This window comes from Trichoplax adhaerens, genomic scaffold (genome assembly GCF_000150275.1).
Source record: "Trichoplax adhaerens TRIADscaffold_5 genomic scaffold, whole genome shotgun sequence".
Taxonomy (NCBI): domain Eukaryota; kingdom Metazoa; phylum Placozoa; class Uniplacotomia; order Trichoplacea; family Trichoplacidae; genus Trichoplax; species Trichoplax adhaerens.
In genome coordinates this window covers 2194659-2208602 of record NW_002060947.1, presented here as the reverse complement: position 1 = coordinate 2208602, position 13944 = coordinate 2194659, and the positions used below count along the sequence as shown (strand labels likewise).

The 13944-nt window shown below is 34.2% G+C and overlaps 2 protein-coding genes across 2 annotated transcripts; one reads left to right on the top strand and one right to left on the bottom strand.

The window, feature by feature from the left end:
• Positions 1–104: 104 nt before the first annotated feature.
• On the bottom strand, positions 105–1814 carry TRIADDRAFT_24802 (uncharacterized protein; the record flags this gene model as incomplete). Its single annotated transcript, XM_002112350.1, has 7 exons — positions 105–241; positions 338–439; positions 560–705; positions 830–950; positions 1118–1183; positions 1539–1564; positions 1687–1814. 7 exons carry the CDS (start codon positions 1812–1814, stop codon positions 105–107), a joined length of 726 nt encoding a protein of 241 aa, XP_002112386.1.
• Positions 1815–4333: 2519 nt separating this feature from the next.
• On the top strand, positions 4334–9464 carry TRIADDRAFT_527 (uncharacterized protein; the record flags this gene model as incomplete). The annotated part of the gene is made up of 24 exons (XM_002112780.1): positions 4334–4430; positions 4715–4785; positions 4978–5064; positions 5137–5249; positions 5403–5481; positions 5629–5819; positions 5983–6022; positions 6093–6311; positions 6504–6566; positions 6646–6702; positions 6807–6891; positions 7001–7077; positions 7228–7329; positions 7393–7502; positions 7577–7669; positions 7765–7836; positions 7966–8038; positions 8122–8173; positions 8262–8383; positions 8566–8649; positions 8745–8850; positions 8959–9096; positions 9183–9257; positions 9352–9464. Coding segments are annotated over 24 exons (2319 nt in total), but the record flags the coding sequence as incomplete, so codon positions are not given.
• Between the last annotated feature and the right edge of the window lie 4480 nt (positions 9465–13944).

Here is a 13944-nt window from a genome sequence, read left to right as displayed (position 1 = left end):
TTTCAATCATACAGCGTAGAACAACTGCACAACATCTGATGAAGAATCTCATCCCATTTACAGTTAATCAAAGTTGTTAATCAATGTTAATTAAGTATTTAATACTATAATATACGATACCTGTAAAAAGTCATGACACTTTTTCCAATATTCCATCCAAAAATTAATGAAAAGATATAAATTAAGATAAAAGCCAGTACGGGATACAAGATTACCACTGTATTCTTTAAAAACGGCAATGCTAGAGATTCGATACAATTATCCCAGTTAATACCAATTAAATTATTGATATACGCGTAGATAGAAAGATTTAGCTACATGCAAAGCAGACACTTACCACTGTATCCTAGAAACGTTACGTAATTATAATAAATTAAAGCAATTAGCCATAACGAGTTCCCAATAAGGCACGATATGAAGTACGGTTGATCAATGATGACTGTTCATAAGAAGATATAGGAATAAGTAACAAGATATAGACATAAAGAAGTAACTAATGATTATAATTAAAATAATTAGTTAATTAAACAAACAGTAAGTTATATTACACAGTCTTTACCAGGCATAAAGATCATCTGAACAACATGAAGGACAATTAATAACGGGAAAAATGCATTCAGGTGGACATCAAATGAATAAAGCCATTCTACAGATTGCTCACTTCCATGCGATTGCTTTTCTTTGAGATACTTGTTTGTGATAAACCTGCCATAATTTGTGAATCGTGAGATTCGTACTAATATTTTGTATATCAAACGTGTAGAAATTTCGCAAAGTGTATAAAAACGCTTTGATGAAGCAGTCACTAGCATCGCTTAGTTGTACTTACCAAAGTAAAGTTCCGATAGCAAGCCCAACACCAATACAGTCGATAAATATGACCCAAAATAGAAATTTTACAAATGCCAAGACATTAAGCTTTAACACAATAGCAAATCCAATGGAAGAAACTGTTATAAAAAATAATACATGTAAGACCTTATAGTAATTTAGCCGATTTGATATTTTCAAAATTTAATCTGAAGTTCTAATAACTTCGCTCGTTCATCGTATCAATTGTTACGAAAAGTATGATACAATAAATAAACTACATATGATTTTTCAGCGTATAACTTACTGCAAAGCGCCATTGCTAAAAGAACTAAAAATGCAGGATCATCCCTCGCCCATTGATGCTTTGTTTCTGCAATTTTTCCGATGTCAAGTGGAAAGGCGGTTACGGTCAGAAAACTCATAACAGATGCCGTTTTATCACTAATAAATCTAATGAATCAGTAATATCTCCTGTCGTGTGCGTGCATTAGGATTTACGCGTAATAATGTACTGTGCTATTTAGCAAATCAGATGAAACTCTAGCTGATGTTATATAAAGTGTACTACGATTTAAATCTCTGGGATACTAAAGAATACAGTTAGAACAATATTACGATTTCTTTAGTAAGGAAACGAAATTAATTTTATACATATATTTAGCTACTGTATACCATCATACATATGATACCACAACAGCTCTCTTAATCTGGCTTATTATACTTACGATGGCGATAATGGAAATTGCGATAGCTGTATAACAAAAAAGCACTTACGTTAGCTATTTAAATAATCATACATAGCTAGAAAGTAATTATATTTTTATTTTTACTGCAGATAATAACCCAAGCTTAAAGCTATTCAATTTCACTAACACTTTGCGTGGGGATACGCATAGATATAACATCTGCCACATTGCAAATTCGAAGTCCATCTCACGGAATTTTATTAATCTCTGAAAGTATTGATAACGTTTTCGAGAAGATGATAAACATTTTGTCATGTAGTCTTTGCCAGAATTATGCATCTCTTCATGATTGTCTATAGATATCCTAAATATTGGAACAATATAACCAAGTCATACGGTACGTTCATTATTTACATTTACGATTGCCATTTGTAGGTAGAAGTAAGCATTTACTTTGTACGAAATAACACAACATATTATAATACTGTACCACATTTACACTCGTATACTCGAATACAACTATTCGCTCAGCTTATATCTAGCAGATGAAGAAAGTATTCTTGACATATACATATATTATGCTTTGATTCAATATAAACAATTATATAAATTAGTTTTATAGTTACAGTAGATAAATGTCCCTGAGTCTGCTGTCTGAATATCATAATCTCTTTCGTACAGTTATAAGGTATAAGATACAATAGTGAACTTTCATATACAGCATTCAATTTAATAAGATATGCCGATGACACCTCGAGCAAATGTTGTTACTATAGCTACTGTAGTCTACTTGTATATGTAGAATCATGTACTGTAGTAACTTTGCGGTAATTACAAACTAAATTAATTCATTGATTATTAATGATGTATTTGTTGGACTGAAGATATTACACGATAAAACAATCATTGCATAGAACTGCAAGCTGCTTGCAGTACAGTACATGTGATAAAAGCATCATACTAATTACTAATCATCGCCATTAGATTGACCCAATGTGCAGAAAACTAGAAAACTATGTAATCCTTGTATACGATTATGTAGATAGATAACTGTGTATTTGATTTGCGAACTCTATCACTCATTTATTATTATTGCATCGCTAAGCTCATCTCTTATCGCTACATAGTGAATACTACATACTACAACCAAGATATGCACAAGGATCTTGAAAGCAATAAGTAAGCTTATAATCAGTTCATTAAACAATTTATACGTACAGTATTTGAATTCATATTCTGTACAGTCGATAATATTGTATATCCTTCGCTACAGCGTTAATCTGGTGTGTCTATACTAGGTTGAATACGTATTTCGCAGAAGGGTTTATTTACAAGTCAGCGTTTCTGTCCACAACCTTCAGTGGGTAATGTACAGTATATACGTATAACAGATAAAGTAGTATAGTGTAGAACAGGATATAGATGTATGCGATACAGTTGTACGGACATTGAAAGCTATCTTCTCAAAGTTTTATCTAATGCATCAAATTATCCAACTGCAAGAGTGTTTAATTTCAAGCAATTGATAACCGACTGCATGTTCTGTAAAAGTTATCTTTTCAAAGTACTATCTAATTCATCAAAGTATCCAGTGCAAGAGTTTTTAATTTCAAGCAATTGATAACTAATCTACTGCATGTCTAGTATAGTACTCCAGTAAGGATCTAAAGCAAGAAATGGTAAATAACCACATTGGTATTTAACAGATTGAACTCCTTATGGGTGCACGTATTTTTTCCATAATATCATCAAGCAAGAGTCACTTATCTACTATGCCTTGCACGGCTTGATGTGGCCATCTTCACTGTAGTTTCAGTAAAGATAAACGTACATATGCTTCAAATGATAGTGCGAGGGCTGTACAAGCTTCTATCACTGTCAATTTTATTCTAACGAGCATGTTGTAGCTTTGGAAAACTTAGCATTTGCAGCCACGTAGTACATTATAGGTCAACGATCCACTTATATATTGCATATTCGTAGTACTAAATTCTAAAGTAAGCTGAAGCATGGCATTCAAATCGATCAGTTATCTTATCATTTAGCATATTAAACCTTCTATCCATCTTCTATCAGTCCTTGCTTGAAGAAATAATCGATTTTGGAGATGATGTACCAGCAGATTTTCAGTCCTATGCGTCAGTAAATAGAAGAATGGCGACAACAACATTCGCTTTCCTGTTCGATCTGGCGAATGTGAAAATTTCAAAACTACAGTACGGTGCAGTACAGACTGTAACTCTACTTGCAATATAAATGTCGCCAGTTAAGAATCGATTACACTAAAATGGAAAATTTTTTACGACATCTATTTTGCACAGTTTTCGACTCTCTAGTCAAGGGAAAAATGGGGGATTTTCTCCAGTTCGAGTCTCCTTGTGACTCTCACAGTGTACTGTGCAAGACAGGACAGGACAGTACATGCTGTACACCGTAATTATGATAGCGACGCACTCTACGTATTGTACAGTCTGTTATTATGTACAAGCATTATAGTACTGTACAGTACAATGCTACAGTACACAGAGTATAGTACTGTAGAAGGTCCTCGACAACGCTAGCAGTGACGTGTACAACTAACTGATCACGGTCTCGAATAGGGTCGCAAATCGTGACCGATAGACTATGACTGTACACTGTACACTGTAGTGTACTGTACTGTACGGTACTGTACTCCGAGCTAGTGATCTGCTCGGGCTTCAGATGTCAAGTGGACAGACATCAGGCGTGCAGATCCAGGATCGATCTAAAACAGGCACCGGCAGCTCAAGCCATTATCATCGCTGTCCAGCTCTCTTTCTGCAACGTTATATGCGACAAAAATGGCTGATGCACAGGTGAAACACAGGCCTGGTCCTTTCAAACAAACAAATAAAAGTCACAAACATGGAAAGCATCGTAGTAAAGGAAAGCTGGACGAAATCAATAGCGGTACTAGCTCGTTCCATTCTGTTATATACAGTACAGTATCTTGACGTGATTATAGTGATTGGAGTTGCCAAACTACTCGCATGCATATTGAACATACTAAATTATAGTATATTGGATTACCGTTAATCCTAATAGCTATCCAAGCCACTTTTAGGATTTTGTACTGCTACATGCAAAATGCACAGTAATTGTTATAATTAGCAGGCTATCAATCAAGCTACAAGATATAACTAATGAATAGAGTTAGAGTTGTTGTTATACCTGTGCCATTTTATCGATTTTAGGAAGGGTCGGAGCTAAATCAATATCACGTCGACTACATCATGCTTTGAGTAAACAACAACGCCAAAATAGGGTTGGTATAGCTTGATAATAATATTGGAAGACATAATATACAGTCAATGCATTGATAAGGATCAAAACCTAGTTAATTTGCATCAGTTACAGGAAGAATAGTCCTATATTTTGCCTCTATAATTTGGCATTTTTGTCTTTTAATGTTGAATGATTCTTACTAACATTTCCTTACGTATATTCAAACCGATAGCTTAGTCAAATTCGTAAGCATAAACGTCAAGAAGTTTTAACAAAGAAAAGAGGTATTGGAAACCTTGGCTCCGTTCCTCATATCATAGTAAGTTGCAGATAGAACCATCAACAAAATAACAATCATTGGTACTGACTGAATAACTTTATGACATTTTAGGCTGTTATCCCACTAAGCTTGCATGCAGTTGACAGCAATAAAATTGTAAATGATATAACTTCGTGTGACGAGACGGCCAATATCATTAAGGGATATTCCGGTACTACACTAGTGTAAGTACAACTTGGAATCTAGATACGCATATCAACTGCCTCGGGCAAAATTGTGCAAGTATTGTACTGTACAATATAATGGTGTATTGCTACGTTACCTTAAACGTCTATCTGTATTATACTTAATGGCCGTATCATTATCTTATCACTTAGGTCGAATTCGTATAAAGCAACTTTTACAATATTGCAACCACCATTAAAAGATCTATATGCTTGTTTAGACGCTGCAAAGGTTATAGCATTGATTCCTAAATGACCTATATTCATTCACATGATAACAAAGTCAACCAATGAGCACTTTATAAGATACTCGTAAATATGCTTGTCGTTTAATATGCAGTACCATGATATCTAAATATGTATGTATATACATCATTAGATCGCAGATACGATATTATTTGTTCTTTCCGCAAGTAACGAGATTATCGATTCGTATGGACATCATTGCCTTTCATGTCTATTTGCACAAGGATTGCCGACTTCTATTGTTACGGCGCAAGGAATAATCAACCATAGTGGCAAAAAACAGCATGAAATTAAAAGAAATATCCAAAAAATTGTCTTACAAAAGTAATCATAAACGCAATATAATATACTATGCATATTGTCCACCTGTTTCGTCTTGTCTCAAATTCGGACTAGCAATAGCATCAGTTTTAAACTCTGTAAGAACTTAGCCTTACAGTTATGAGTGATTACTAACCGAGTGAATTATTTCTATCTGATATTTAAGATTTTCCAAGGAAAAATGGTTTCATTTGGACACTCAACAGGTTGAAAGCAATTTCTTTGTTACACAAACTTTTAAAACCGTATGGTAATGTAAAAAAACATATAATTTAGGATGCGCAAAGGATTCTTCGCATTGCTGCTACCACTAAATTGCAAAAGATAACATACCGTGAAATTCGGCCGTATTTGCTTGCTGAAACAGTTGAATTTAATGAATGCGACAGTAGCGACAATGGTGTTTTACAAGTAACAGGATATCTACGTGGACATTCATTATCAGCCAACAATCTCGTATACATACCTGGAAGTGGCGAATATCAATTACTAAAGGTAAGTTAAAACCTATGCCAAGCATAAAAGTATAACTCAATAACCGGTTAACGAATTACTGCATGCAAAGATCATTGTGAACGTATCTTTATTGTCTCCGATAATATAACGAAGATCAGATTTACTGTGCAGAGCTCAATATAGATATAATCATATGTACTTTTCAAGTATCCTTATCATTTTAATAATTAGATTACTGCCCCACCAAATCCATCGCTAAACTCAAACAGCAGACGATCCTCAACTGATCAGGTAGTAATTACTGCTCGTGATAAAATATCTATTACGAGTAAAGAAAGATTTTTAGTGTAATTTTATAATGTCGATTACATAGATTGAAAGTATGGAAGAAGATATGCGAGTATTAGATGAAGCTGATCCTGCAATGCAAGTATGGGATATAACAATTAACCTATTTAGCCTAGATGTATTCATGCTGACGATGAATTTTAAATGAAAGAAGTTTAAAAAGCACTATTCCGTATCAATTAATAGGAAACCCTTATAGCTGAAGCTGACATAGATACCTTAAATGATGAGCAGACATGGCCAACTGAAGAAGAATTGCAACAAGCAGATGGTAATCTATGCTAAAATAGTTACGAGTGAAATATTAAAATAACAAACGATTCATGTTGATAAATGTAATTATTGAATTATTTTATTGTAATTCTCTAAAATGGCAGAAGAACGGAAACAGAAAATGAAACGTAATAGAAAATTTGCAGTTCCTGCGGGTACATCAAGTTATCAAGCTTGTTGGATCGTAGCAAGTGATGACGAAGAAAACGATGGCCTCGTTCGTATTGATATATTTCCTTATTTATACTATTTATATATGTGCAAATGGACAATTGGACATATGTGTAGTGTCTTGTAACCAGTACTAATACCAAGTTGACCTCCTATTTCCAAGGATGATGATGCGGACGACGATGAAAATAATTTCAGCAACGATGATATTCCTGATGCCGTTGAATACGACCACGACGAGCCTGCTTCGCCAGTAAGTTATCATGTTGGCAAAATTTTTAAAACTTACTACATTAAAGGCATAACACGACAACTACTTCCTATATAGGCATATAGCAGCCATGAAGGCGAATCTAAAACGGTTACATTTTCAACAGTCATGGATGGAGATGCTATCAATTATGATCAAGAAATGGACTGGGAAAGAGAAAGAACCGAGTATGATTTCTGTGAGATAGGTTTTTATACAACCAGTAAAGTTTCATTAAATAGCGCTATTATGTTTATTAAAGGTTAGAAAAGATGCGAGCAGAAAAGGAAGACCGTACTTTTCCAGATGAGATTGATACGCCACTTAATATTCCAGCTAGAGAAGCATTTATTGAGTAATGCTCATAAAACTAGGAATATAGTTTCAATTAAATTGAAATCCTTTATTTGTACGCGTAATGGTAGCAATTAAATATTAATATTTTTCAAGCTATCGGGGCTTACGGAGCTTTAGAACTTCTCCCTGGGATCCCAAGGAAGACTTGCCTAGGGATTACTCCAGGTATCTTCTTGTTTTCTTATCATGCCAATGAAAAGATTTTATATTTGTGTAAAATTATTGATGTATAAATTAGCTGTTGAGGATATTGTAGCTTCTGACTGCTTTGGTTTATTTCTGTTTGCTCGCTAGAATATTTCAATTTCAGAATTTCAAGCATACAAGGAAGGTTATCTTGTCATCCAATGAAGAATCTAATGTCCAGGTAACTAATTCTGCAAGAATGTTACTTATAATTAATAATAGAATTTGTATTCTTTAATATCTCTGTTTTTATATATATTATAGATAGGGTGGTACGTGACACTTCATATTAAGAATGTTCCGAGAGATATTGCAGGTCAGCGTCCTGTAAATTTAATCTATTAGAAAAACAGACAAAAATGTAAAGGTTCCTGTAAAAATCTGACTTATACCTTCCCACGCAGATAATCTTCAAACTCATAGGCCATTAGTAATATTTGGTCTGTTACAACATGAACAAAAGGCAAGTTTAGACGAAAAGTCGGCACATTTACTAAACATCTCTTTTAAAGTTATACTTATTGTCGTATTGCAGATGTCTGTGCTAAATTTTGTTTTACAACGGACTGCTTATTACTCTGGAACAATCGAATCAAATGTATGTTAATACGATTGAATGATAATGACTTTCGTGCGCAATTGACAATTTCATATTAAAACAAAGATACCATAAATGCTGATGATTACTCTCTTCCAAAACATAACTAGGATAGAATGATGTTTCAAGTAGGATTTCGGCGCTTTTCGGCAAGTCCAATGTTTTCTCAACATTCAACAGGAAATAAGCACAAAGTACTATTAATAACTGTAGAAATTAGATATATTTAATATCACCGTCTAGTCTTAAATACTCTAAATGATGGAAAATGTATTATGTTGAATGGTAGTTGGAAAGATTTTTCCGTACTAATGAAGCAATAGTTGCGACTATGTACTGCCCGATTATGTTTCCTCCTGCTCCTGTTATTGTATTTAGAGAAAATGAAGACGGAGGTTAGCTATGATTGATTAAATCCTCTTATGTATAGTCTTATTGACTCTTAACGTGATGGCAATGTAACCAAAATTTTGTAATTGCAATTGATACAAATGCGTTCTTAGGATTCTCTTTAGTTGCTACTGGATCATTATTAAACGTTAATCCTGATAGAACTGTTGTTGAGAAGATCGTTCTAAGCGGTCACCCCTATAAAATTCATAAAAGGATTGCTGTTATCCGATATATGTTCTTTAACAGAGGTGAGTGATAGGGATAGCAGTCATATCCCATGATTAAGCATAGGATTTTAGACATTGATGTGAACGCTGTTTGTTATCGTTTATAGAGGATATTGCGTGGTTCAAACCCGTTGAGTTATATAGCAAGTTCGGTCGTCGTGGTCATATTAAAGAAGCTTTAGGTTTGCCAATCCTATTACAACAAGTTATTTGCTTAAATAATTTCATTTAGTTATATAATATGGTTCGGTAAAAGTTGAATATTTTCATTTATAGGAACTCACGGGCATATGAAGTGTATCTTTGATAAGCAATTAAAAGCACACGATACAATATGCATGAATCTTTATAAGCGTAATTTTCCAATTTGGGATTATAATCCTATCGTACCTCGACCTATACTAAGTCTTTCCGTTAACGATCAGCCGACAAATGAGACAACCGCTAGAAAATTTGAAACCAAAATGGATACAAATCTGTAAATTAGATTATGCTGTTGTAATAACGCAATTATATAAAATTTTCTAAAATTTGCGGTTTAAATTAAAAATGTTGTTAATGCTGCTGAACTTATTTACTGAGATGTTATACATGCAGCAATATTATTATTTCAATGACTCACAACTATTTTCATCCTGAACTTGAAATCAATTTTATTAATGGATTTTTCAAAAATAAACAACAGATGGTAGATAAATTAAGATTTTTGGATTGAAATTTTATAGTAATGAGATAATAATATTGATTGCTTCATAGTAATAGTGCACGTTAGAAATTCAAGGCCGCAGTTCGGTATCATGGTAATTCATAAGCGTTGAAGGTTTTACAACTTAGAAAAGTAAATTTAACTTTAATTTAATAAATAACAATATTAGTATCCAACATATATCATTGATACTAGTGTAAACCCCAACTCATGGCACATCACGTCAATTAACTGTTTGTATGTCACTGCTCTGCATGCTTTCAGTGATATCTCGCAAAAGTCGATGTTATAACTATATGTACAGTATACACATATCTATCTGCAAATTATTTTGTACTAATGATAGAATTTCTGTAAGCTATTCGGATTTGAAATCAATATCTAAAGAAGTCTAGTACGGAAATTCATTGAAAGATAACATTAAAATTGCTTTCTGTAAATATTGATCCCTGTATACTCTAATTCACTTATCTTGTATAAATACGATATGGGATGCATATTTCGTGATCGAGATCGTAGCTATCTTCAAGTTTGTAAGACTCTGATAAATAAGTAACACCGTTATTATACGGTACCAGTAAGGAAATGTCTGTGTCAACCTATACGTGCTAAAACTATCAAATTTCGCCTGCAGTTTCAAGGAGTCCATTGGTAAATTCAATAAGTCAAATTTGAACAATCGAATCTTCATATATATCACGCACTGTACATACATTTCATAGCCATAAAATGGTACTATCACTACTTTGGCATATCATCTTACTGTAAGTCATGTACCAAAGCTTTATATAAACCGATTCTCCATGCATACGGAGTTTAATACCTGCTGTGATTCTATTTACCGGTGTTAGTAATGGATCACTAAAACAACCCAATAAAATTACTTTCGACGCTATAAAATCGTAGTAGTAATTTATTTGCTCGTGATGTATGCATGTAAGATCACATTGATGTCTACACAACAGCAATAAGGCGTTTATTGCTATAAATATAAAGTTAATATAATTAGCACACAAGTATAAGCAAATTTACAGTATATACGGATTTTAAAATTACCTCACAGAACCATATAAGCTACAATCTGCCAATATACAAGTAAATGCATTGAAGTATATGATTACAATAATTGTATTATTGTATTATGACGTACAACAGTACAATAGTACATTCTATCCTTAAAAGAATAATTATCGTTAATCCCGGATTATAATCTAAGTAATACCGGCGTTCACATTTGGAAACGTGAAAAATTGCACCTAAGTTTCCCATCGTTCATCGGTCTTTACATTATATATTTTTCAATAAGTCGGTCAAGACAATCGCAAAATTTGATCTATCCTTTACATGTGATTGTAGGCATAGACGTTCAAACGCCCTGCTGATCACAAGCGAAAGGTATTTGACCATTTGGATCCGTTGCATTGATTGCAAATTATTCTGTTATCGCGATTATATTTATAATTCATATGCAAAGTTACTGAACATGATGTGCGATCATACGTACGAATAGCCGGCAAATAATTGTGCTCGTAAAATAAAAATAAAATTGAATTGAGATCATTATGATAAAATTAAAAATTTCTAACTTAATTGTTTTCAAGCAAGATCTCACTGTATATCAGTACGAGTATATCCGCTAATTATATTATCCATTGAGCTTATAAAAATCATCTACAATTTCTCCCTTAAATTAAGAACGCAGCATATGTCAAATTATGAAACATAACATAATAGGGTTTCTTCACTTAGCATACACTACGCCTTGATTTCGTTAATTTGTACTTACAAAGCTGGATTACCAGATAAAGACATAAAAATAATCGAACTTAATTAAATGATCTGTAAGTAACCATTAGTTGTCATGAACTTAAGTTATAATATAAATGGTAGTTAATAAAAGGGTAAAAGTAGATAAAACTTGAATACACCAGCAAAAATGACGAAAATCAAACGGAAGACCAGTTGTTGAAACCTACAAGGTGTAAAATATCCGGAACGTAATGTCAGTTATAAGCAATTAAATAAACTATGGGAAAAATATGAATAATTGTGATATCACAATTAGAGAACTTACTTTGGCTATTGCTGATTGGGCTTTTTTGATCTAATTTGGAAGGGTTACCATAGGAACCCTGTCCACTGGCAGCTGATAAATAATTAAAATAGCGTTACAATAAGATACTTATAATATTTCGACCATTACTTACTAAATAGCCCATCTTAACAAGCAAAAAAACTATTGTATTAGTATAAGTATCGTACTAACTTGGCTTGTTAAATCCACCATTTGTTGTAGGCTGCCTTCTAGCAGGAGGTGTTAATCCAGGATTAGCATTGGGATTTACAGGGTATCCAAATCCTGAACGTGGATGATACCCACTCGGATTATTAAGAGACTGAACTGGGACATTTACGTTGCGATCCGCTGTTCTAGAATTAAAGGTATTCCGGTTTACTGGATGAGCCAGCACAGATCGACCGTGCGGATTATTAGGTTGCCCGTTAGAATTTTGATGATCCCCATTAACTTTTTTATTATATAAATTATTGGAATCATAAGCGCGATTATTTTGATCAGCAACTGGGGGATTTCTAGATGGAGCAGCCGAAAGATTGTACTCCGTAGAAGAATTCGTGTTCAACGGAGTAGCACGAACTGGAAAATTCTTGGTAGAAGTTTCACTTCGCTGTGTACGTCCATATGGTTGGTTACTAGGAATAGCATTTCCCTTGCTGGGCTGATTTGTTATATTTCGTCGAGGTGGAATAGCATTACGTAGGGAATTCGGTGGATATACTTGCTTATTGCTAGAAGAATTGTTTGTCTTCCTTGGAGGTGGTATCTCAGGTTCACTATCAGTAGATTTCATAGCAGGTGACTGTCTACCATATGAAGGACGATTAACACGAGTTGGTGGTGCAGTAATGGGACTTTTAGCGGGAACATTGTTATTAGATGAATTTGCTTCCCGGTTTTGGTTAGCAGACGAAGCAGGTGTTATATTTTTCGATTGCAAATTTGGCCTTGATGGTAGTCGCGATTGGGTACTTCTCAACGGTCTACTATGAAAAGGACTCGGCCGATTTTCGACCACTGGGCTATTTCTTTCTATGCTTCGCTGATTTACTTGTGGAGCCGGATCAACTGTCGGTTCACTTGGCGTCTTACTCTTAACTGGTAAAGTTCTTACTGCAGGCGCTGATGAAACCTTCTTTGACGGCGTAGTTCTGTTAATGATTCGAGCAGGCGTCTTATTACTCTGAATATTGGGCGTCTGTCGCTCCTCATGATTAACAGTTGCAGGTGAAGTTCCTCTCATTCTTAAGGGAATCCTTCGGCTAGCTGAATGCCCTTGGTCTTGACTAACAATTGGGGAAGGGCCGCGTGTAGGAGTGGGTGTCTGCCTTCTGGATTGTATAACGACATCATTTGATTTTCTACTGGAAACTATCGTATTTGTACTTTCTCTTTTCTGATGCGGCTGACTCACATTTTTTGGAATATTAGATTCAGAGTTTGGTGACACCGTTCTGTTTTTAGTTAAATCTTTAACTAATTTCGGTGAGTCTCGTTCAGGAGTTTTGTCTTGCTTAAGTGGTTGCGGAGTTTCTCCGCGTACGGAGCGTGGAAGACTTCTAATTCGATGTGACTGATTTTTAAATTTTGTCGTATCTTTAACGTTATCATCAATCTTGTCAATCTTATCTTCAGTTTTTCGGTTTACCCTTAGGCTAGTTATTTGTGCGGATCTCCGATAAGGTTTTTGCTCACTCATAGGTGAAGAACGACGGTTTTCATCATGGCTGTTATCAGTGTTATCGTGATCTGAAGTATTATATTCATCTTTAAGCGGTTTTAAACCTATAGAAAATCCTCTATTACGATTTTCTAATCTTGGACTTGATGGTTTATTAACTGAATGGCTACTCAAAGTTTCTATATCAGAAATAGCATCCCCATCTTCGCTTTCGTTTAAACTGTAGTTTGACTGTTTATCGTCTCCATTATATAATAATTCCTGATTATATTCTTCAGCTTCCTGAACTACGCTATTCCATATAGGATTCTCTTCAGGTAATATTAGTTTATCTCCAACTGATGATGCCATGCTTTCTGTATCACTGAAATCTTTCGCACCTGCAATACATCAATAAAAAAATAA